The sequence below is a fragment of the Meleagris gallopavo genome, chromosome 4 (assembly GCF_905368555.1).
Source record: "Meleagris gallopavo chromosome 4, MGAL_WU_HG_1.1, whole genome shotgun sequence".
Lineage (NCBI taxonomy): Eukaryota > Metazoa > Chordata > Aves > Galliformes > Phasianidae > Meleagris > Meleagris gallopavo.
The window spans coordinates 31,020,431-31,043,506 of record NC_139407.1 but is presented as its reverse complement, the minus strand read 5'-3'; the positions used below and the strand labels follow the sequence as shown (position 1 = coordinate 31,043,506).

The window sequence follows — 23,076 nt, the reverse complement described above, 5'->3', positions numbered from 1 at the left end:
AAAGGAGAGCTTTCTTTTCTTTTCTTATTTTTTTTTCCTCATATTCTTTAAAAAGAAAAGAAGTAAGACCGGCCAAAAAATCTTCCTGTGAATGAACGTACAGTGCTCTTGATGTCTTCTCCATTGCTGACCTTTTGTCTTCTCTCTCCTCCACTTTATATTATCCTTGGCCACCTTTCCTGAAGGAGCTATTGATTAAAGGATGCAAACTGCTTCAGATCCTGCATATCAAGCTGCGCTTTTTTTTTCAAGTTGTTCAGTATGTGAAGAGCATCCATTTCTGCACTGCAGTGCAGTTTTACCCAGAGATACCTGGTCTCTCCAGCAATCATATTTTTTTCCCTTTGCCCTCCCATCCTGCTAAATGGACGTCCTGTCAAATACTGTTTGCACAGACTGACAGCTATAGAGGTCTTGGAGTAAAAGCCAGATCCGTGCACATACTCTAACAAACAGAATCAAAATGTCAAGGCACATGTGAGATATATCACTATGCTTCCCTGTCAGATTTTGCTAATATCACCTGGATAAACTGACAGAGGAACACCTGCAGCAAGTTAACCTATTTTTATTAGTGCTTGTTTCACATATTTATATCTGGATAAAAATACAAGGACTGCTGTGGAGAAAGCTTTCAATTATTTGATGACAAGATGGAATGCCCCCTGTTCTTCACCGCAGAAAGACAATCAGGTCAGTGAAATCACATTCAAATAGCACAGCAATTAATAAAGAAAAAATAATTTCACAGTCTGTTGTTAAATTAGCAACTCTTCAGAGTGTCTGTAGTTCCTGGCAGAATTAATATGCACTCTGAAGCCTTGGGCAGTGTTGGTGCATATTATTTACCCAGCAGCTGTAAGCACAAAATGCAGAGGAAAGGTCCTCTATTGCGAGGGAAATAGTGGAATTATCTATCTAGTAATCATTCAGCAGCCTAATTGTTTATAATCAATATGGAAAGAAACAGTTGGATTTGGATTGCATCTCTCATTCTTTCAAGGCAGAAGTAGCAAAAACAGTTGTTGGAAAACGATGTGTTAAGTAACACAGAGGAAAAAAAATAGGTAGAGAGTAACATACATTTGAGCAGGGAGAAGAAAGTATACAATAAGAGAGCAATATATTTCCCTTGTGTTGAAGGGGAATATTTTATAGCAGCTTTTTGCAAATTAAATGCATCTACATAAATAATGTAGCAGCACATTTAATTGCAACTATTTATTTTTAAATTTGCCTGGTTGACAGGAGAATTTCTTTCCAGCATAATGAACACTGGGTTTCTGCCATTCGCACAGCTTCTATTTAAAAAAAAAAGTGAATACTATTTCAGCAAATTGTCAGAGCCACAGAAGTACCTAGCTCCTCTTTAGTGCTTCTAGGGGAAAAAAATAAATAAATAAAAATCTTACCAACTGCAAAAATAACCACCATATCCAGAAGTACATCTGCATGTAATCATTGTTGGGTGGAGTTCAAGAGAAGACAGGGAAACAAAATATTACTAGTCCTTACTTAGGTCAAGAAATGTCCATTTAGTCTTCTAGCGCAAAGCATGCGTTTCAATTAAAGGATACATACTGGGCTCTTAGTTTGCCTCCCACTGTTGGTGTTGGTTTTCCAGCTTTCTTCTCAAAAAGCCACAAGTCTATTCTCTCTTTTGCACAAGACTGATTCTTCAGATTCTCATGCAGTCTCTATGTCTCAGGGCTTCCAAAAGGAGAAGAGGGAGTTTATTCCTATGTCGCTCTCACCCACTGACTGATAGGTATCTCAGTATTTGGCAAGTCTTAGCGAAAAGATATGGAAGATGACCTGTGGGATGGAAAACCGTTAGGAGTGGTCTTGTACGAGACAAGTTGCAGTCTTCTCTTGCAAGGTATAGGTTTGACAAGACTCCCAGCTGGCCTCCAGCATGCTGAATCCAAGGCAAAATGTGTGCCAACACTGTCTGCTTGCTTTCCTCCCCTCCTGTTGTCTTCCACTCTTTCCTTGAACAAATAAACTGTAAATGTCTTCTGCAGTGTAGGCTCCTTGCTTTTTTTTTTCTTAACCAGTCTTAGGAAGACTGTTTCAGTTGATAGAATGCAAGACTGAAGGGACAGCACAGGAATTTCAAATACAGTGCTGATTTCCAGAGTAAACAGACTCACGCAGGTAGTGCTTATTTCTCTGGCTGTAGCTAGAGAACCAATTAAGGAACAGTATTTCCTTACAATAATTTGAGAATAAAATCTCCATAAATCAGGTCTTGGAAGTTCAAATTCAGACTGTGAGAATGACCAGTATCACAGCTGCATATTTTACTTCAAGCTTAGTGTTCATGTTATGTTGTAATCTGTTAGGGAGAAATGGGTTTATTGAGGAGAGATTTGAGTAAAGGTACATGTAGCATGCAGGAAGGTAGCATTTGCTTTGATATACTTTTGCTTCATACTTAATTTTTGTTGCAGCCATGTATGTCCAACAGCTATCTGAGGGGAAAGAACCAAGACTGTAGGACTGTCAACAGGGACATCTCTGTCCCAAGAGCAGAATGCTTCTATGTGGATGCTTTTTCTCAGAATAGTACTGTTTATAGTCTGGAAAAGAAAATACTTTCTTGGGATATAACTGCATGTTATTTGTCACAGGAGTTTTGGTCTTTTTCTCTCTGGGCAAGGTTCACAGCAGCTCTAGCTAGTTCATGTCAAGAATGATCCAGCTCCAGTATCCAAAAGCCATGAGGCAACTCATCCAAAGAGTATTACAATTGGCTGCAAAACCAAGAGGTTTAAAGCGTCAAGTTATATTGATTGAACTTGGGTCTGAGCCGTTGCATTCATATGCAGCAAGTTCTCCTCCAGAATGGGAGACTTCTTAATAAAGTTGGAAATTCTCTTGTTCCTGCAGGACTGGACCTCAAATAATTGCTCCAAATATTGATATGGCCAGAGCTGGCTACACCTCAGATTGTGCTTTGCAGTGCTTGTTTCTAAGGAGGAGCTTTTCAGCAGACATATTTGACTGGGCAGATGAACTGTGAATATTTTTTTCTTCTTCTGACCCAGAAGAATAGTTTAGTCAACAAATAGTTTCAGAATTTTGGTGTCCAGTCAATTAAACTGAAATCACAAAGTGCTTTATTTTCGTGCAGTGAGGTTAATCGTTAATGTCTCAATACTGACTTTGTTGCATATGTAGATTGAAGTGCTTTGTTCAGCTTTCCTAGTTAAATTTCTCTGAATGTTAATCATATAATCACAGAATTGATTGGGTTGGGTTGGAAGGGACCACGAAGAGCATCCAGCTTCAGCCTCCTGTGATGGGCTAATTGCCACTGAATCAGGCTGTTCAGGGTCCAATCTGAACATGAATATCTCTAGGGATGGGGTTCTCTGAGCAGCCTGTGCCAGAACATCACCACCCTCTGAGTGAAATATTTCCTCCACAAATCTAATCTGAATCTCTCCTCTTTTATTTGAAGCTGTTCCCTCTTGTCCTATTACTGTCTACCTGTGTAACTAGTTAGACTCCATCTTGTTTTTAAGTTTTCTTTATCTACTGAAAGGCCTCAGTGAGGTCTACCTGGAGCTTTCCCTTCTCCAGGGTGAACAAGCCCAGCAGCCTTGGCCTTTCTTTGTAGGAAAAATGCTTCAGCCCTCTGATCATCTTCATGCCCTCTTTTGAACCCACTCCAGGAGCTCCATGCATTTCTTGTACTGGTGGTTGCAGGCCTGGATGCAGTACTCTGGATGGAGTTTCACGAGGGCAGAGTAGAGGGGGACAATCACATCCCTCACTCTACTGCCACCCCTCTGTTGATGCAGCTCAGGATACAGTTGGCCTGTCAGGCTGCAAGCATGCACTGCTTGCTCATGTTTAGCTTTTTGCCTACCAGGACCCCAAGTCCTTCTCCATTTGGTTGCTCTCAGTGAGTCCTTTTCCCAGTTTGTATACACATACCTGGAACTGCTCCAAACTAAGTGCAAATATTGCACTTTGTTGAATCTCATTAGATTCTTGTGGGCCCACTTTTCAACCTTGTCCATGTCTCCTTAGGTGGCATCCCTTCCTTCTTTTTATATCAGCTGTACTACTCAGCTTGGTGTCATCAGCAAACATGCTGATAGTGCACTTGATCCCACTGTCTCTATGTCATTTATAAATGCTAAAGAATGTTGGTCTCAAGAGACGTTAATACTTCTATCCTCCTTGCACATCTCCTTCAATTTGTTGCAGCCTAACCAAAGCATCAGAATATACTTGGTGACACCTCCATCTCTTTAATTCTGTTCTGCATGCTCTAATCCAAAAAAACCCCACCAGCTTCTGAAGTAAGAGAGACAACTGAGAGGAAACGTTCCTCAGAGACACATCTGCATTTCCTGTGTGACCTTCAGCCTCCTATTCTTCTGACAGCTCTGCTTAGCATCGCCTTTGTTTTAGATTTGTAAATACACTTCCCAAGAGTCACTTTTATGTGTGTGAACCCATTTAACACACTTAGTTCAGGCAACTCTGGATAAATCCTTCCTGCATTTTGTCATAAGGACTGTAAAAGATCCATCTACGTCGCCCTCTGATGGAATTTGAATAGATGTGTCTGGAGTGACATATGCCCAGACATAAATTTTAGAGAAACAATTTTAAAATAAATTGTCTACAGCCAATCCTACCAAATTTACCTCCTGAGACAGATGATCATAAAGCTAGAAGCAAACAAGCCCTTAAACTTTCGTGACAGGCTCTGAAAAGAGCCTTTATTGAGGTATTGGCATCTCCATAGATTGGATGCGCTGCCCAGTTTAGACTGAAGTGTTAAATGAAGTCAGTGGAAGAAAAGGTGACTTTTATACCATCTAAAATTCTTGTCCCTGCTAGTGAAATTGTGCAGCCAGAAGGAAATACTTCAAGGATTTTAGTTCTTCCTACTGTTTTCACATGTTCAGCTTACTAGTTGAAGCTAAATCCTTTAAATGTTGGTAGAGTAAACACAGATGACATAAATCATCAAAATAAATCCTCCCAAATGTCATATTTCTTAACCACAATTGGTTGCAATTGTCCAAACCACAGCATAATTAGAGAATCTTTCTTTCATTGGCCAGGCTCCAACTCTGTATGGCCAACTGAATCAGAACACTAAAATCCTTTTTGCAGTGTTATGCCAGCAAGCATGTGGCTTTGAAGAACCCCATTTTCCGGGAGATTTTACTGATTGGTCTTTGCATTGCTGTCTGTAATATGTGTATACAGATGTACACTGGGAGATTTGGGCTGGATCGTTTTCAAGTTTGATCCTGTCCCACTGTTGCCATTAGGGATGATGGTTGTTATTGCTATTCAGTCAGCACTGCTGTTGAACTCAGGGGAGTCCCGCAGCCTGTCCATCAGTCCTCCCCTTGCTTAGCACACAATGCAGCTTACATGTTTAAGTTACTATTCACATAACAAAGGATGCACTAGGCTGTGTCTGTTTGTGCGCAGAGCCCTCAAAACAGACTTGTTCCTCTCAGATTACTCAAGAGCTAGGCGTCTCAAGTTATGTTTACAAGCACGAAGAAACAAATCTGTCTGCCTTCCTCTGTATCTTAAACTGTGTTTTTCTCCTTGGTGCAGCATTGTAAATCATCGCTTCTTCTGTTTAAGTTAGCAAAATGATTTCAGTTTGCCATCATTAAGAGAGAGAGACAGTAATTTAAGCATAATTTAAGTGCATCTTAGTCTCACACCTCAGATAACAAAGACGCACAGATTTTATAGATGTATAGATTCATGGAGATAGATACTTTATAGCTATTACAGGCAGACAGCCTGTAGCAAGAGGATGCAGACTGCCCTTCCTTGTTATGAGATAGATGGATGAGGCTTTCTGAGGATGTCCTGGATCGCACTTTGTCACCAGAGGTGTGAGTGCTGCAGATGCACCCTGGGCTGCCGAGAGGGCACTGGCACAGCTCAGGGAAGGAGCACAGTGTCCGCAAAGCTGTGATCCAGCTCAGACACTGATATGAGAGCATCTAGGGTGAGCCACTTGGCAGTACCAGCTTGCAGGCCAAGGAGGTGAAGCCACCTGGGGAAACAAGGTAAAGTTGCATATGTTGGAGAGGCCACGTTTTTAAATGTTTGTGTCGTCATCTGGACCTGCTGTCACCCTTCCAGCCCCATCAAAAATGTAAATAGAGGACAGAAGTGATGTAAAAAGGTGCCTTGCATCAAGTCAGCTTGTGCTTCTTGTGAGAGTGATAAAGTCCTTGTGTGTCTGGATGGCTTGCAAGAGTGTGTACTTGCTGGTCATAGAAATTCCATTTCTGCCAGGAAACAGTGCTTTCACTTGGAATATAGAAGTTTCTCCTAGTTTATTTTGAACATAAATGGTTTTTGGTGGAAAAAAAAATAATAAAGTATGTAGCATTCCTCTGCTAAGAAGACTTGGGAGCACATGTCCATGTAGTATAAGGAAAGATGAACGTAATTTCATGGGTTTTTTAATCACCAATTTCCAACTTCCCTGCCATAGGCAGGGTTGCCAACCACTAGATGAAGCACCAGATCAGGCTGCCCAGAGCCCCATCCAACCTGGACTTGAACACTTCCATGGACATCTACAGTCTATAGCAGGATTCAATCTCTGGGTAGCTTGTGCCAGTGCCTCACTGCTCTCTCAGTGAAAAACTTCCTCCTGACATCCAATCAAAATCTTTCCTCCTTTATTTTAAAACCATTCCTTGTTGTCCTATCACTGTCTAACCTGAGTAAAAGTTGAGTCTGGATCGCAGAGGTGAGAAGTTTGCAAATTACTTGGTATTAGCCCAGCTGCCAGCAAAGCCGGGAGGAACACGCTCATATAATGCTGAGTGCTTCTGAAAAACACTGTTTCCCCTCAGAGTATTTATTTTCCATAGCTTGCTTTTCTTCTGTGAAATCAAACCCAAATGATAGCATTGTTTTTGTATGTACGTGAGGATAAATCTCCTTCCTGCTCTTTTATCACACTGCTGAGAGTTTAGGCTTGACTCAGGTTTTGTCTTACTAATCATTCCAAAATCTGCTTTGGAGCAAAGTCAAAACATACAGAAATATAGCCCATTAAGGCCTTAACGTAATCACAAGCATTTTCAAATATATTGTGTTCAAGTTATCTTTATGGCTTGCAAATGTAGCTGGCTTGGGAATTTGATGCATTTTTCAGAGTGCTGCCATGTGATGAAGCTTTATACCATTTAGAAGAAGCACATTAATGTCATTAGTGGCAGTTAATTCTTAGTTTTCCAGCAACTATGCTCATGTCATAAATTTCTATGTGACAATTTAGTGAGACGTGGGGGAAAAAGTGGTTTTTGGTAGGGGAAGAAGTGAAAGTATTAATTTATTTATATTCTAGTTTTTGAGGTTGTTTTGGTATTGAGAGCTGGAGTTAATTTCAATGCATAGTGGCAGTAATGGAGCCTGATTTAGAATAAACTTGGTCAGAACAGTAGCAAAAGACGCAATGTATTCATAGAATCATGGATTCCTTTGAGTTGGAAGGGACCTTTAAAGGTCATCTGGTCTAATTCTCCTGCAAGAAATGGGGACACCTACAGGTACATCAGGTGCTCAGAGTCCAGTCCAGCTTGACCTTGAGCGTCTCCAGGGATGGGGCTTCCACCACCTCTATGGACAACCCATGCCAGTCCTTCGCTATCCTGGAACAGATTGCCCAGTTATGTGGTCTCAGAACAAAAAAGTTCAAGACTTTTCCTACTTGGGATGTGTGAATCATCTTTCCTTCAAGGTAAGGTCTTGAGTCTGCCTTCAAGATGTGTATCCCTCAGAAAACCTGTTTATTCATCCAGCTCCAGAAACCTCTTTTAAAAGACTTTTAGTAAGTCTTATTGCTGCAGCATTAGGTGATGGAGTTGCCGAAGAATGCTGGCAAGTCTGCAGGATTTGGGTAAACTGGCAGCTTTGAATTACAGTGTTTTATTAGTGGATATTTATTTAATTTCCTTCAAATCCCCAAGGCATGCTGCAGGAAGCAACAGAGCGCTATTGCAGATAAACAACTGACCCTAAAGGAGATATAATCAGGGCATTTTACACATTTTCTATAGCTTTATAGCTTTGGCAGCAATTTCAGTGTCTGCCTGCAGCTCAAGGAGAGCTGTTAGAATGGGCAGGATTAGCTCTTGGGAGCCTACTTGGAAATTCTGCAGGAAGAAACTCAATTGTGGGCTGTTTCTTTTTTTTTTTTCTTTTTTTTTTTTTTTTTTTTTCCCCAGCGTAATTCCTGGTTGCTTTCAAAAGAGCGCAGAGATCAGCTGTTTATATTCGTTGGGAGGCATGAAGACAGTCTGCTATGTTTTTGTTTTGTTTCGTCTTGTAAGTAAAAGTGCATGTTAGGAGTACAAGCTGAGGGTTGGAGCCTCTCAGCAGTTTAATTGATTCCACATTGTAAAGATTGTACCTCGCTAAACCCTTTTTCTTTAGGTTTTGGGCACATCTAAGAGGCAGCAGCTCTCTCTTCTTGGTGCAAGCGCTTCAAGGCACGGCAGCTCCAGAGACCAGAACAGGGGTTGGTTTATTTGTAGCTTGTTTTTACTCAAATCCTTCAACTCGCAAGGCATATTCCCTGCGCTGGAGTGATGTGCTAATGAAGGCAGAGTTGATGAGCTACAGAGCCGCTCTCCTTTCTGCTGAATACACATAACACATCCTACTTGGGTTTCATCCGAGAGCCAGCTTGGTGTGGATTACAGAGCTCAGGTATATCCATGGGGCAGCGTTTTTTGCGTGTTTATGCTGTGGTTGCTCCTAAAAGCTGTGGTAATTTGACAGTCCCTGCCTGAGGAAGTTTGCAGTTTGAAAAGACTAATCAGTCTGGGAAGGAGAAACAAAAAGAGTTTGTGGTTTGCTCCTGGGCAAGATCTACTCTGGGAAGGAAACTGGTTTTAGTTGGATAACCTGTGTTCTGTCTAGACTAGATGTTCTTATCCTCGTTAATTTTTGTTAGATTTCATTCTTTAGCTTTATGGATTAGCAACACTACCTTATGAGTGATATTTGTAATTTCTGATTACCACAGAGACTAATTGAGTACTCTGCAAGGAAGATGGTATAACTCCTATTTGAGCTTTATTTTCTGGGATATACAAAAGGTTGCTTTGCTGATACTAAGCATTTAAGTACTCCAGGCTTACCCTCCCGGAATTACAAGAGTTTGAAGGGTTGGACCTTTCTCATCTCCCCTGGGCTTTCAAGGCTTTATAAGGTCATGCTTCCTGGCTCTTCTATCCACAGGGAAAAGGCCTAGACTCAGGCCAATATTAATTTGATGTCATGGTAGCTGAGTGCTTCCTGTGTTGCAGATGATGGATGCTTTTACTGCTGTGGCCATGTACATGGGTTTGGTTCTTGATCAGATGGGGAGGCTGAGAGGAGGTCCTTGTTCCCAGCACGTGTGCCTGAGCAGCTTGCTGGGTGCTGTCTGGGCCAGTGTACATCGTAGCCAGGGAGGAATGGAGGTCTGTGCAGCGGATGCAGCATTCAACTGAAGTTCAGGAATGGTTACAGAGCTGCGGCTGCAAATAATTTGATGGCGAGGCTTGCAGAAAATAACCTCTGTCAAATAGTCCCAGCTGTTTGACGTTATTGGCTTGTTCTGCCTACTTTTTCCTCTCACTAGTGCTCTCTGTCTCTTGTACTGATAGAGCACATGAAAGTTCAGCATGGTGTTTGAAGAGGTCAGTTTATATTGTAAGAGTCCCAGTGATTCCTCCTCTGTTTACATGTATTATAAGACCTAATGTCTAGTAGCGTGGCTCTTGGGGGGATCTCATCTGTAAGATATGAAGCCAGATTCTAATCTGACTGCCAGCTGGAGGGATCAGCTCGTGCTGGTGTTGTCCCGAGAAGCTCTGGCTCCATCACTCATCGCAGTAATCTTGTGCCGGCCTGGCCCAAAGCACTGGCTTCAAGAGACTGCATGGCTGCTAAAGCTCTGTGCCTGTGACTTTTTGTGGTTGCTACTGAAAATGAAAAAGTGAAACTAATCTGCAGGTAATGGATGTGCTGCTAACAGAAACACATCCCCCCTAACAACAGCAGATTGCTTATGGCACATTTTGTGCATCTAAAAATATTCTTTTTTTTTTTCAGCAGCTAATTTCATTTAAAGACTGTTTTCGCACATCAGTGGCTGTTAATCAGTTAAGGAGTTATCAGTTTCAATATTAGAAAGAAAGAAGGAAGTGTCATTGACAACTTAAAACTATTTCTATTCAGCTGGCTTGCAGCAGATTATGAGGAATCTTAGGCTCATCTTATTTCTCCTCCTTTTCCCACCCTCTTTAAAAGAAAGATAATACCATTAAATGGACGGCTGTACTGTGCTAATTCTACATATCCTTTGAAGAACCATTGAATTAGAAATACCGAGATAAAAATATAAGACTAAAATAAGATTTAATTAGAAATTAAACTCCAGACTCCCATGTAATTTTAAATAACATCATGTATACTTCATGAGAAGATTTTAAGGTTGACTGTTAGAAGAGGAACAGTAAGACAACAGTCCAAAACCCAAGGTATATGCTTATAAGGTACAAGCTGCTCATGGTTCTGTTTTGCTGCAAATCCAGATCACAAAATCATAGAATCATAGAATCCTTAGGGTTGGAAGGGACCTCTGAAGGCCACCTAGTCCAACTCTCCTTCAGTGAACACAAATACCCAACTCTTTGCCAGCAAAGGCAGAAAAATAATATATTAGCCCTTGCTTTTTGGCTGTTGAGCTTGTCCAGGACTGTGCTCATCATACTACCATTATACCTGCTCTGCAGGTGGAGGGTAAAATGTACCTGAGACAGCTCTCATCTCCAAATCAAACCAGGTAAGGGTGCAGAGAAAAATCGTGCAATAGGTACTAATTCCTCTCCCAATTAGAAATATTGAATAGTGAAATAGCTGTTCACCTATGGCTGGGGAACTGCGCTGGGGTAGCTGAGCAAATGCCCTGCTGTCCTCCCCAAACCATCTGCTGATGGGCTTTTGACTCTGCACACCTCTCATCTGATTTGCTGTGGCAGTTCTGACTTGTATTTTATTTATTGTCCTTCTTTTTTTGTTGTTTTCTTTCTTTATTTTGCATAGCTCACCTCCTTTTCCTGAATTCTTTCTTTCTAACTGATATGAAAGTCTTTCATTTAGATTTGACAGCCCACTGTGCTGGGTGTTTGTTGTGAGGATTGATGTTGCAACTTTCAGTATAATATAATGCCCTTGAATATACCTTCTTTTACTGTTTGGGCAGAGGAGAGACCTGTCTGACCCAGGGAGCTTTAGATTACACAAAAACTGGTCTAGTTTAGTTTCATTTCACATCCTTCATTTAAAAAAAAAAAAAAAAAAAAAAAAAAAAAGGTTATTGGTGTTGTGAATCTGTTGGCAGTGTGCTTACTCATGAAAACAAAACATTCCCTTCAAGCTGAGCTATGTATCATACCATCATTAACAAACTGCACCTCGTTGAAAATATGTTGAGGAAAACTGATTTATGTTGCATTTGCTGCTTTGCACACAATAGAAGCACAGTAAACTCTCGTGCCATAATGATTTAATGATTTTCTGTCTGTCTTGATGGCTCGTAATGAGATAAATTCAAGTCCTTTTCTGAAGGCTAATTACTTTGAGTACACACTAGACGTGGGTTGCACTCTTTATACTTCATATGTGTTTATGTTTTCATTCTCCGATCTCTTTTGTCTGCATATGCAAGTGAGTTTTGATCTGTCTTTGAAATACAAATTAAAGGCTAGAACCATGTCATGGTCTCCTCTACCTGAAGACTCTCCATACCGTTTTGTAACTATTCCTGCTGTACAGATAGGGCAGCATCTGAAGATAGCTATGAAGTAAATAAAGTAAAGAAACTCTGTGTTAGAAACTGAGAAATGTGCCTTAAGACATCAGGGCAGCTTGCAGCAAGTCTGTTAGTGATTATCTAGAATAAGTTCGACCGTAGGTATGTTCACTGCACCCTGCGCATGGCTACAAGATAAGGACTGTGTGCTTCAGAACTCACAGCCTAAATATGGAAAAATAATTGAATGCTGTTCAATTTTGGGAATTGCTTGCATGGTCCAGGCAAAATTGGAGGTGGAGCCTGGGGAGGTGTATGGTTTGCTCCTGGATTGCCATCCCTTTTGCTGCACGGGTGATCTCCATCAGCAAAGACTTGTTGGTTGATTCCAAGGGACTTTCTCACTGTATTGTAGAGAGCTGACGCCAGAATAGTTGCCATACCAAATAAAACACCTTATGTTTTTGATAGGAGTTGATGTGCAAGTGTGTCACCTTTGATGAAAAGGTTTGATGAAAGGGGAAGACGTCAAGAGAGTTTCTCTAGTACTACAGGGAGCAGAGTCAACTTTAGAGCCAGTTGTCCTACTTGGTCCTTCAGAGGAAAAGGGATTAATAATAAAAATTTACACTTTATCTGCAGGAAAGTTGAACTCAGTCATCACATCTTCCAGTTGAATTTTAGCACGTGGCCTTCGTGCTGTGTTTGTCTGGGACATTGATGGTGGGATAGTATAAATGCTTCTGCTGTGAGCTCATTTGTTACTCAGCTGGGGATGTTTGAGTGCAGATGGAAAGGTTCTGGGATTTCCAGGTAACTCCTGTAAATCTTAATGGCAAGGCCTGTCCATCATTGACACCATACTGGACATAAGAGCATCTTTGAAGGGAGAAATGTGGCAGCTTTTTGGAGTCAGGCAACGTGTTTATATATCTTTGCTTTTTGAGGTGACCAACAAATCAGGTTTTCCACAGGTTTTGTTTGTGCTTTGTTTTTCTTCATGGTAACTGTGGCCTTGTAATTCTGTATACCAACTATATGATTACAGGTCCACTTAGCCTTTTTCTAAAGACAAGATGGAAACACACAAACCTATAACTGTCACTGCTTGTGCTGCATGCACACAGAGGTGAATGAATGCAGAGATCATTGCTTAGCTGAAATAGCGCTTGTTCCATGAGCTTGGAAACAAAGTATTACTGTACTGAGTTCAAATTCTGTTAAAAGAAAGAAAATAAAAAATTCTAAGCTATCCTTAGCCAATATATTACATTTGTGAGAACACAAGAATTTCTTATATAGAGGCTTTGTGCTTTATCGTGCATATATATTGGAGCCAGAAGGAGCACCCTGCATGGCAAGCATGCTTGATTCAGGCTATACCCAGAGCAATCTGTCTTATATAGAGTACTTTAAAATTCATCATAGGTTTTCAGAGTAGGAAGCCCTAGGAAAGTAGCCTTATCACAATCTCTTAAAGCTTTCGATCTCAAGATCCCCTCCACCACTGTATTGTTATTGTTTGCCGAGACATTGATTTCTGGGTATAGAACATCTTAAACAAAAACCACAAGATGTATTTTACGTGCTTTTCTAAAACTGAATGAAAAAAAATCCCAAACTCAATAATGTTTTCTAAAGCAGAGAGAAAAGATGTTACCTCATGCATTCAACATAGAAAATAAATACTCAGCAAAGGCAGATGCTAGGGGGGAAATATAGTCAACAGATTCTCATTTTCTTTTCATGCAGATATTTAAGCGTTCATTGTACACTGGTGGAGTAGACTTGTTTTGAAATATACAAACCAAATAGCTTGCGAGTGTTTGTCTGTTTTCTTTGTAGCTGAAGACATGTTTTTAAAAGGAAATGTGAAGACACTAATTTCATGATGGGAGAGCTTAGTCTGTGGTTCTTCTTTTTACAGTATGCAGACCTGGGTTCTTCAAAGCTTCACCCCACAGTCCATCCTGCAGCAAATGTCCCCCTCACAGCTACACGCTTGATGAAGCATCCACATCTTGCCTGTGTGAAGAGCACTATTTTAGGAGGGAATCAGACCCACCTACAATGGCCTGTACAAGTAAGCATGTGCTTATAGGGTTGTTTTTAATCCTTTTGAGCTGTTCCTGTACTGTGACTAGACATTATGATCCTAATGTGCTTTTACAGGCTCTGGGCTTCAGTCTGAGCTAGTCTGACACAGTCTTAATGTCACTAGCTTTGTCCACCATACCCCCAGTTACATGAGGAGACTCAGCCCTTTGGAAAGCACTTTTGGAAAGATGCTGTTAAGCTTGAGGAGCACTTAAGTAACAAACAGATGCTCCATCTCTTGTAGTTTGCTCTTCAAGCATCCAGAGATGTTCTCAGCCAGCAGCACTGCACTCAAGTGTGTGCATGGGTACCTGGGTCAGGCACATATGTGAACGAAACTATGGATAGTGATTGTCTGCTGTAGATATGAGTATATATGGTCCTGCTTAGCATCATCTCTCAACTCACTTTCAGTAGTGAGGGAGAGAACCTTGCCTTTCCAAGCCACCTGGAGATTGTTATTCTTCAAGGTAGTCTCAAAACTTGCAAGGAGAAAATGCATCTCCAAATTGCTATAAAAGACGTAGAGCTTATCTCCTGATGTGGGAAGGGTGGTATAACAAGCAAATTGGGGTTTTAAGAGTTGAATTGGTGAAATCAGAATCACTAGTTTTACCCTTGTCCTGTTATTCTTTCATCTATAGCTTGAAGGCTGGTTGTTTGTTTGTTTTATATTTCAAGTACTTAGGGCATCAGTTTCCATACTCCCAGCTAGTATCCCTGTGTGTAGCACAGGCCATGGATTTTTGTGGGGCCAGATCTGTCAGGGTCCAAATGTAATTTTGCAGGCAAAATTGATTAAAAGGGACTGAAGAGGAGCTGAACTACTGGGGCAGGAGCAGGCAGAACTTCCAGGGGACGTCAGCAATGGAGAAAAAGCAGTTGTGTAAGTTCAGTCCACATGCTTGCTCAGAGCCACCTGGGAGTGATATAGAGATGACTTCCATCCTGTTTCCTTTGCATAATCCTTTCCAGGAGTGGGAAGTTCACAGTTGAGTAGATGCTAGATCCCTTTAAAGTTGTGTCAGTGGCATAGTAATGTGCATCATGTCACAGGGCTCTTCTCCTGGCTGTCCTTCCTGCAGGGATGAGGAGGAGAGATTTGTAAGCAGAATGGAAAAGAGCAGAGAGCAAAGGACTGCAGGGACAGGCATGAAAACTGGGGTTGGATGTGGCACTTACTGTGCCTTCATCCTGGTGAATAAAGCTGTCTTTTCTAGCTTCTCGAGTTGGCGCTTCAAAAAAGAGAAGGAAATAGGCTGTTCCAGTTGGAGAGTCTCTTCACATAGGAAGACTGCCTGCTCTCAGCAGATCTTTTCCCACCTGGAATAGTCACTTGGCGCAGGAAACACAGGAGAAACAAGGCCCTTGATCTCAGTATTTACCTTTTATGTTAAGGAATGTGAAGCACATGGCTGTTGAAGTTGTGCTACACGGAAGAATAAGGCAGTCTCAGGCAATGTGACAGTAGCAGTACTGTGGCATCAAAGTTGTGGCTAGGATGGGCTATGGTATGGGAAGCTATGACAACAGGACTCCCTGATGTCTATTGTACCCTGGGATATGTCTTTAAAAACTTTGATAAATGAGAGAAAGGACCAGTATTGGTGGTATTGGGAAATGGGAAGAGGAGAACTCTGAAAAGGCACACAAAATCAGCTTCTTTTGAGCAGACAAAACCAAAGCCAAGGCAAAGTAATGCCAGACAGTCCTGCTGGTGAGTTAGCACAGAAAAGAAGCAACCAGCTCTGAAGAAGAGACTTATGCAAGCCCATGACCTGAGCATAGGGTTTCTGGCACAGTCTGAATCCTGTAGGTAAAGACTGTAATTTATGATGCCATGAATAGTGTAGGGTTGGTATTCCTTTTATATGCTTTTTTTACTTGGGTTTTATTTTGTTGGTGGTAGTGGTTTGTTTTTTGTTGCTGTTGATGATGATTAGCTAGTTTGGTTTTTTTTTTGTTTGTTTGTTGCTGTTTGAGGGTTTTAACGTTTGATTTTTGTTTGATTGTTTTGAAAGCTTACTATAAGCTTGTTTAAAGTCCAGGCAGTGCACACACCAGTGGTGTGTGAAGCTGTATTTGGATGTGGCTTGGCAGAGTACTGAGTGTTTTGAGGCAAATGAGAGTTTTAATGCTGACTCAGGCACCGCTTACTTCTCTAGCCCACTGTTTCGGAGGATGGCTGCTATGCCACATACAGAGCAAACTGGTACAGTAGTATAGGGTATTGAAGCATCTCTGGTGAGATTTATACTTACTACTCCCAAAAGCTGAGTGCATCATCTGAGCCCTCTCTGTGCGCTTCAGTGTGCTAAGTCATCCTTCCTTGTCCTATACATCCTTTCTTGGGATTTTGTGCTAATCCAGCTGTGTCTGTGTTAGAGGTGGTAAGGAGAGCCTGTGCATTACCCCAGCTCATTTGCAGGCAAAGTAAATTTTGGTAAGGATAGTAAAGAGTAGGTGACAACACTAACATTTTGAACCCAATCCTGTAAGATTTGCAGGGGAACATCTTGTCGTGAGCTGAAACGCAAGTAAGAGAGACTTAGAGTCTTGATGGATAGGAAAACACTGTTAAGTTTTGTGAATGTTTCTGTTATTTATTACAGCAGAAGTTAATAATATTCATAGAATTTCCTCAACTTGAAATCTAGTTAATTTTAGAGAATACATCAATGTTTGCTTTCAGCTCTACACCTGCAAGGTCCCCATGCCAGTTGGTGTAGCTATAAAATCACATTTTCTTAATTTAAAGATAATGCCTTTTGCTCTCAAGCTGCCATGAGTCTCCCCACCACCACCACCACTGCTAAAGAAAACTGCTAAACCACTATCAACTGTTCAGACAAGCATGAGGCAGAGGACACAACACAAATACATTTTTATTTAATTTTCTCAGTTCCTTCAGCATGTTTTATAAGTAATGCTTGGCAGTTTTCAAATTTATAGTGCTGTGATGCAGTCCAAAAGAGCTATTACCATCAAACAAAAAAAATTCAGTTCTGACAGGCATTTGAGAATTCTTAATATTGTTACATGCATCTCCCAGGAAGTTTTTGAGCTTGATTTCTTGATAAGTAGTCCTAACTTCAGTTCTTGCAGAACATCAATTTTGAATGAAAACTACTATTTTTCACTCGTTTCCCCTCTCCCATCTCAGATGATTAATCCTGTTGTAGTTCAAAGTATACAGAGACAGTATGAGTTAAGGTGAATGGCACAGAAAACACAGAAGAAAGAGTGTGATTTATGGGATGCACTGACGTTTTTGTAGTGTTTGGTGTAACATGCTGTTCTCAAATGGTACGGTTAACTCTTTGTACACACACACACACATATATATAAAATATATATTTGTGTCTCGGGAAATTTCTCTCTCAATTTATTTTTTAAAAATATGCATATCAGCAAACAGGTTAGCTGTCCATGAAGGAAAACATCAATACCTTTATCTTCAGAAATTACTTCCCTCTGGTCAGTGAATCATTCTGCAGAAATGGTGAATCTTAGCTTCACTGCCTGCTTAGGGCACAAAGTAACAAATTAAAAAAAGAAAAACAGAAAACGAATATGTACATCCTTGATGAAGGGAAGCTGTAAATTAAAATAGAGCTTGTTAGCAGATCTGGGGCCCCACCTTTTCTGAAGCAAAAACACTGGTTTGTTCTCCCAGTTGAGATTTTTCAAAGATTTACTCGTGCAGTTTCAGGATTCTTCAGGCAGGTCCTGTTAGATACGTGCAGACACCTAAAGACCTTTATCAGAGATTTTTATCTCATACCCTCTGAGAATGCTAATTTTATAGGTTACCCATTCCCACTAGCTTCAAAGCATGTTTTTAAGCCTTCAAGAAGAGCAGCTGACTCTTCTGTGCAAAGAGAGTACAAACCTCTACTGCCTTTACAAAAGCGATAATTTATCCCCTGTTAAAGGCATGTTGTCCAGTAAATGTTTTTTGTGGGTTTTTTTTTGTGCCTGAGTTCTTTTATTTTTCTCTTAGAATACTGGTAGCAGTGAAAGGCATTCATCCAGCGGAAGGAAAAATCGGACAATTTAACCAGTAAAAAAAAACCCTTGAGTGCAGTGGCTATAACCCCACACAGCTCTTGAGATGGATTTTGTAGCCCCCATTATTATCAGTGTGAGGATGAGAGGCTGGAAGATAGTTCTGACTGCTGCTGTCCTGTGGTGTCATTAGCTAATCAGCACTGTCCCCCCGTGGTGCTGCTGGCGAGAGGCGGCCTGTAAGAATGCTCAGCCTGGGCACGGCCTGCTCTGCCACCACTATGCATCAGCTCCCTCAGCTGCCTTCTGCCCAGGGAGAGTATGCTTATTCCCCATTTATACCAATGTGAAGCTGTTATTGTTGTGGTCCTCTTATAGAGGAACATCCTGGCTTTGTTGGGAGTTGGCATGGCTGCTGTACCTCTGACAAAGCTGAGCTGCCATTTCCTAAACTAACCTAGCTTTTGTCTTTGACTGTTTTTCTCTGAAGAAAAAAAAAAATCAGGAATATTTATTTCCCTCTGGCATTGAGTTTCTTGCTGAATCAGAATAGCTTGAGTTGAGATCATTGCAGTGTTTCATAAGCATTACCAATTTATAGACTTAAAAAGGGGAGTAGGGAGGGAAAATAGTGAGAAACTGAAGGTAGATTCAGTTTTACAACATTGCCCATTTTAAATAACAAGTTGAGTTCAATCATCACAACAAAACTAGAAGATGACAAGCTAAGACAGGCTGTTAAATTTGTACAGGTTTCTAGCTGTAAAGTCAGCTGACAGGCTCTTTTCAAGGAGCTGCTCATGGGTTTTGACAACTTCATTCAAACTGTGTGGAAGTCTGTTACCTTCTTGGAAAAATCTCAGTCTTTGCTCTATAGCTTCTGGTAATGCTGCCACTAAAATCCATCCCACCTTTCTTTGATCAGTTTCCCCATGTGAGTCTCTTGCATGAGAATCTTGCTGTCCTCTCACATCATCTTCAGGGCGTATCGTCGGCTTGCCCTTCATCTCCAAGACAAGTCTATTAAAACGAAAAGTTTCTCAAAGTATCTTCTGGGCACTGTATCCCTTTTCCTCACCAGATGGTTAGATTTTTGTAACTCAAAGCTATTGAGTGAAGTGTGAGCTTTTCAAGTTGGCTGTGGCCTCTGTGCTGAGAGATCTGCCTGGGCTGTCCTACTCATCTCACTGGGAGACATCTACAGAGCATTGCCAGGGGTTGCAGAAGTAACTGGTGATAATGCACACTGTCAGTTGCCTCTGACTTTTGGAAAGGTCATGCCAGCATCCTCAGCATGTAAGTGGTCTCGAGGATGTCTTCAGATGGGCAGCACAGCCACCTGCTGAACTGGGAGTTCCTTTTGTAAATCGTGACTTGAGCATCTAATACAGCTTTCTTTGCCCAGCCACAGCCTCTCCCAGCAGGATGAAGGAAAACAGACCACATCTGCAGGAGCTCTGATAGTTCCACAGCAGCTGTTCCTCCTTAGATAGCATTGCCAGCGCCATACTGACATACCGAGTGTGGAGGCTTGGCAAAATAAGCAAGCACAGTGTGACTAACCAATCGTGCTAGTGCTGAGAGCTTGGCAGGGATCACGAAGGCTGCTGTTGAGTAGCCAGATACGGCTGTGTTTCCAGTGGCCTGTGTAGATTACCATCTGCTTTGAGGTACATAGAGTGTCTCACTTAGGTATGATTTGGATGCCCAAACTTAGGTTTTATTGTTGCCAAAGAGCTAATTGGCAGAGGTGGGTGGATGAATAGAATTTAGTGTCTGAATTGGCAGAGTAGTGGGAATACACCAGTATGTATCTTTTTTAAGGATCCAAGGCTAGCAGTACAGGGGCAGTGGTGCAAGAAGGGGGAATCTTGCCTCCCAGGTAAGCCAATGTTGGCTGGGACAGAGCAAAGATTTGCAGCTCCCTTAGCAAGCAGAACGAAGAGAATACTAGATGCAACATCCCAGTTATGAAATGTGCTGCCCTTATTATTTTTGAGCCAGACCTGTGTCTTGCCCTCACTTAGAGATGGCTTTGTGTCCCAACACAAACCTCTTAAGGTAAGGTGGGAAGGCTTGAATCCCCGTCTTCTGTCTTCTTTGGCTGCTCCTGCAAAATTGTCTGTGTGCTTTTTGGCACATGAGCAACACAGCATCTCTTTTCAACCAAAGAGTAGTAGAGAGCAGGATGACTGATAATACTGTTTTTATCATGTGTTTTTCTCACTTTGCAAACCAGGACCCCCCTCTGCTCCTCGGAGTGCCATCTCAAATGTTAACGAGACTAGTGTCTTTCTGGAATGGATTCCCCCTGCTGATACTGGTGGAAGGAAAGATGTGTCTTATTATATTGCATGCAAGAAGTGCAACTCACACTCAGGTCTGTGCGAGGCATGTGGCAGTCATGTCAGGTACCTCCCCCAGCAAACCGGCCTGAAAAACACCTCTGTCATGATGGTGGATCTGCTTGCTCATACAAACTATACCTTTGAAATTGAGGCAGTGAATGGAGTGTCCGACCAGAACCCTGGAGTCCGGCAGTTTGTGTCTGTAAATGTAACCACAAACCAGGCAGGTAAGTGGATCTTCAACCTGGGAAAATGTCTGGGGTGGGAACCTGAGCCAGTCAGACCCATTGAAGGCCTCCCTTTGAAATGGGTGGAAATCCGCCACATGTAGAGCTGGATCTTTTGAATATGTTGGGTGGTGGGGTGGTTGTGTCTCGCAGGCTATAATTACTGCAGTCTTCAACATGTTTCCTTCCAGCAGGACACACTTAGAATCTGTGGCTTTTTCTTTTTTTCTGTTATATGAAATAAGCTACTTGGAGTTCCCACCACTTCTTTGCAGTTCTGTGTATCTGCTCGCTAAAACAGAGGGAATATAATCGCCTCTCCTGTTGGGAAAGGGCAATCCCTGAGAGTTCACATTTGATTCCATATGTCAGTGGTCTAAAACATCCAAACTTTGCAGTTACCCTAAGAAAATAGTCTTGAGCGACTTCAGGAAAATCAGTTCCTCTCCTGCGTTGTGACATACAGTGCAGTGTCACTGCATCTCCAACAAGGTAGGACTGAGATGTCATTGGATACTGTGTCATTGGCTTTGTACTGTGCAGACAGATCTCATATATTGGTTTGTTCCTTTGTCTGGAGCTCAGATTTGCCTGCCAACCCTTTGGAAGCCTAGAGAGAGAAAAAAAACTGTTGTGTTTGGGGCAAGCTGCTTTGGCGCTTCAGAGCCCTGTGCCTTGAACACAGGCAGGTGTGGAGTTGACATTGTCACTGTCATTTGGAGGTGTGATGGGAGAGAAAAGCATGATTACTCTTTCTGTGCACATGAACACACCGGGCACATCACACAACTTCTCTAAGACCTAGAGAACCCACCCACACACGCACATGTCCATTCTCTTCTAGTCCCTTGTATGCTCTTTAAGTTTTTTCCTACTGCCTACTTAGCTTGCTTCCTGCTGCTTAATTTAAGGCCCCCAGTGGTACTTGTCTGCTATGGACCCCATCCAGGAATGTGAATTAGTGGAATTTGAGACCTTCAGACTGTGCTGCCTGGAGCAGCAGAGGAGCCAATGCTTGCCCTCTCCTTACAAAGATTTAGCAGGAAATGTGGTGCGATATGCAGAGTACAGCTAGAGATTGCCAGATCCTCACTGTGAAGCAGAAACGAGTTAGCTGGATCAGGACTGCATTTCGTTCCTGCTGCCCAGGTGTACATGCATGGGCTTGGCTGCCAGCAGTGAGAATGTAATTGTGTTGGACTTCATCAGATACCTGCCCAGATAATTAGACTGAATTGTCAAAGTGTTGGACAAATTGTTCAGGTATATTTCAAGGAGAGCAAATAAAGGTTACTGCTCACTGCTAATGGATGTAGCAAGGAATCTTCCAGAGGTGCATCAGTGAATGGCAGAATGACACCTGTTGGAGGTACCTGTTTAGTGCATATCAGTGGGTGTCTTAGTCCTAATGCTGTTTACTGTTGTCCTCCTACTGGGAAGGTTGCTGCCAGTAACTACTGCTGGAAAAAAATGTATTTTTCTGTTAGTGGGCTTGTATTAGCATTTCATTGCTGGCATTACTTTTTCCCTGATACGTAGAATTAAATCTACATAACCCTCTGTAAATGTAGCTTTATGAGAGAAGATGATACATCGCTGATCACTTCTGTCTGTGAGGAAATGGTTCTGTTCTGTGAGTTATGCGCGAAATTCCTGGTAGTTGCAGCTGGATTTATCTGCATAGCTGGCTTCTTGTGACTCAAGCCAAGAACACCTCCCTTCCACAGTTATTGCTCACAGCTTTGTACTGGGAGATCCATTGTACAAAACTGTAGACCTGTTGGTTTCACATGACAAATACAGCTCCTGTAAAGACAGTGGGTAAGTTTAGCTTCTGGTTCAGTCTCTGTGTTACCCTGGCAGAGGTGCAATGCAGCCTGGGGAGACACAGGCAAGGGTAGTACTAATGCGTCAAGCCACAAGTGTTTAATGCACTAGGTAGCATTCCAATAGTGTCTGTATGCTCTTGTGTTTGAATCAGTAGGAGATGCTTGCAGAGTCCACTTATCATCCAGAGGGATTGTGCAGGGGATTTTGTTGTTGCTGGAACTGGTCCTACCCAGTTCATTGAATAAAGAGAGCCAGGCCTGTTTGCTTGAGCTGTACAATTCGTGCATCAGATGTGTTTCTCAGTAATGTTCCTTGCCCTCTGCTCTCTGGGTACGCCCTGGGATGACAATCACTTTGTCCATGCCAGAAACAAAGTGACTATAGACAAAGACTGGACAAATTGTATGCAAGCATGGAAAGTGGCTTTCTGTTTTATTTAGGCTCCTCTGAAAAATGTCCTTTGGGGTTAATAATGGAGGTGTGCAGGCAGAGTGGTCTATGGTTGGCCATACCCAGAGATGCTAGATATCTCTGAAAGAGCCTCACTTTCAGCTGTTCTCTCAAATCAAAGCAAGCAAAGCACATGGGGCTTCAGCAGGGTCTCAGCAGCCTCATCTCCCCAGGAAACCAGCACCAGAAGAGATGCTGCCCTGGGGACTTCTCTCTCACACAGATTTTCTGCCTGTGTGATTATATTTCTATGAAGGCTGGTATAATTAAGTAGAGAGTCACTAAAGGCCTG

The 23,076-nt window shown here is 41.9% G+C and overlaps 1 protein-coding gene across 3 annotated transcripts in view; it reads left to right on the top strand.

The window, feature by feature from the left end:
- Positions 1-23,076, top strand: part of EPHA5 (EPH receptor A5) — a 198,771-nt gene that overhangs the window by 90,297 nt on the left and 85,398 nt on the right. For 2 of the 3 annotated variants that reach the window (XM_085222715.1, XM_085222716.1), the window contains exons 4-5: positions 13,752-13,907; positions 20,169-20,504. The exons of the other annotated variant lie outside the window; for it this stretch is intronic. In XM_085222715.1, the coding sequence (XP_085078841.1) occupies positions 13,752-13,907; positions 20,169-20,504 (492 nt within the window). The remainder of the gene's footprint in view (positions 1-13,751; positions 13,908-20,168; positions 20,505-23,076) is intronic. 3 annotated transcript variants of the gene reach the window in all.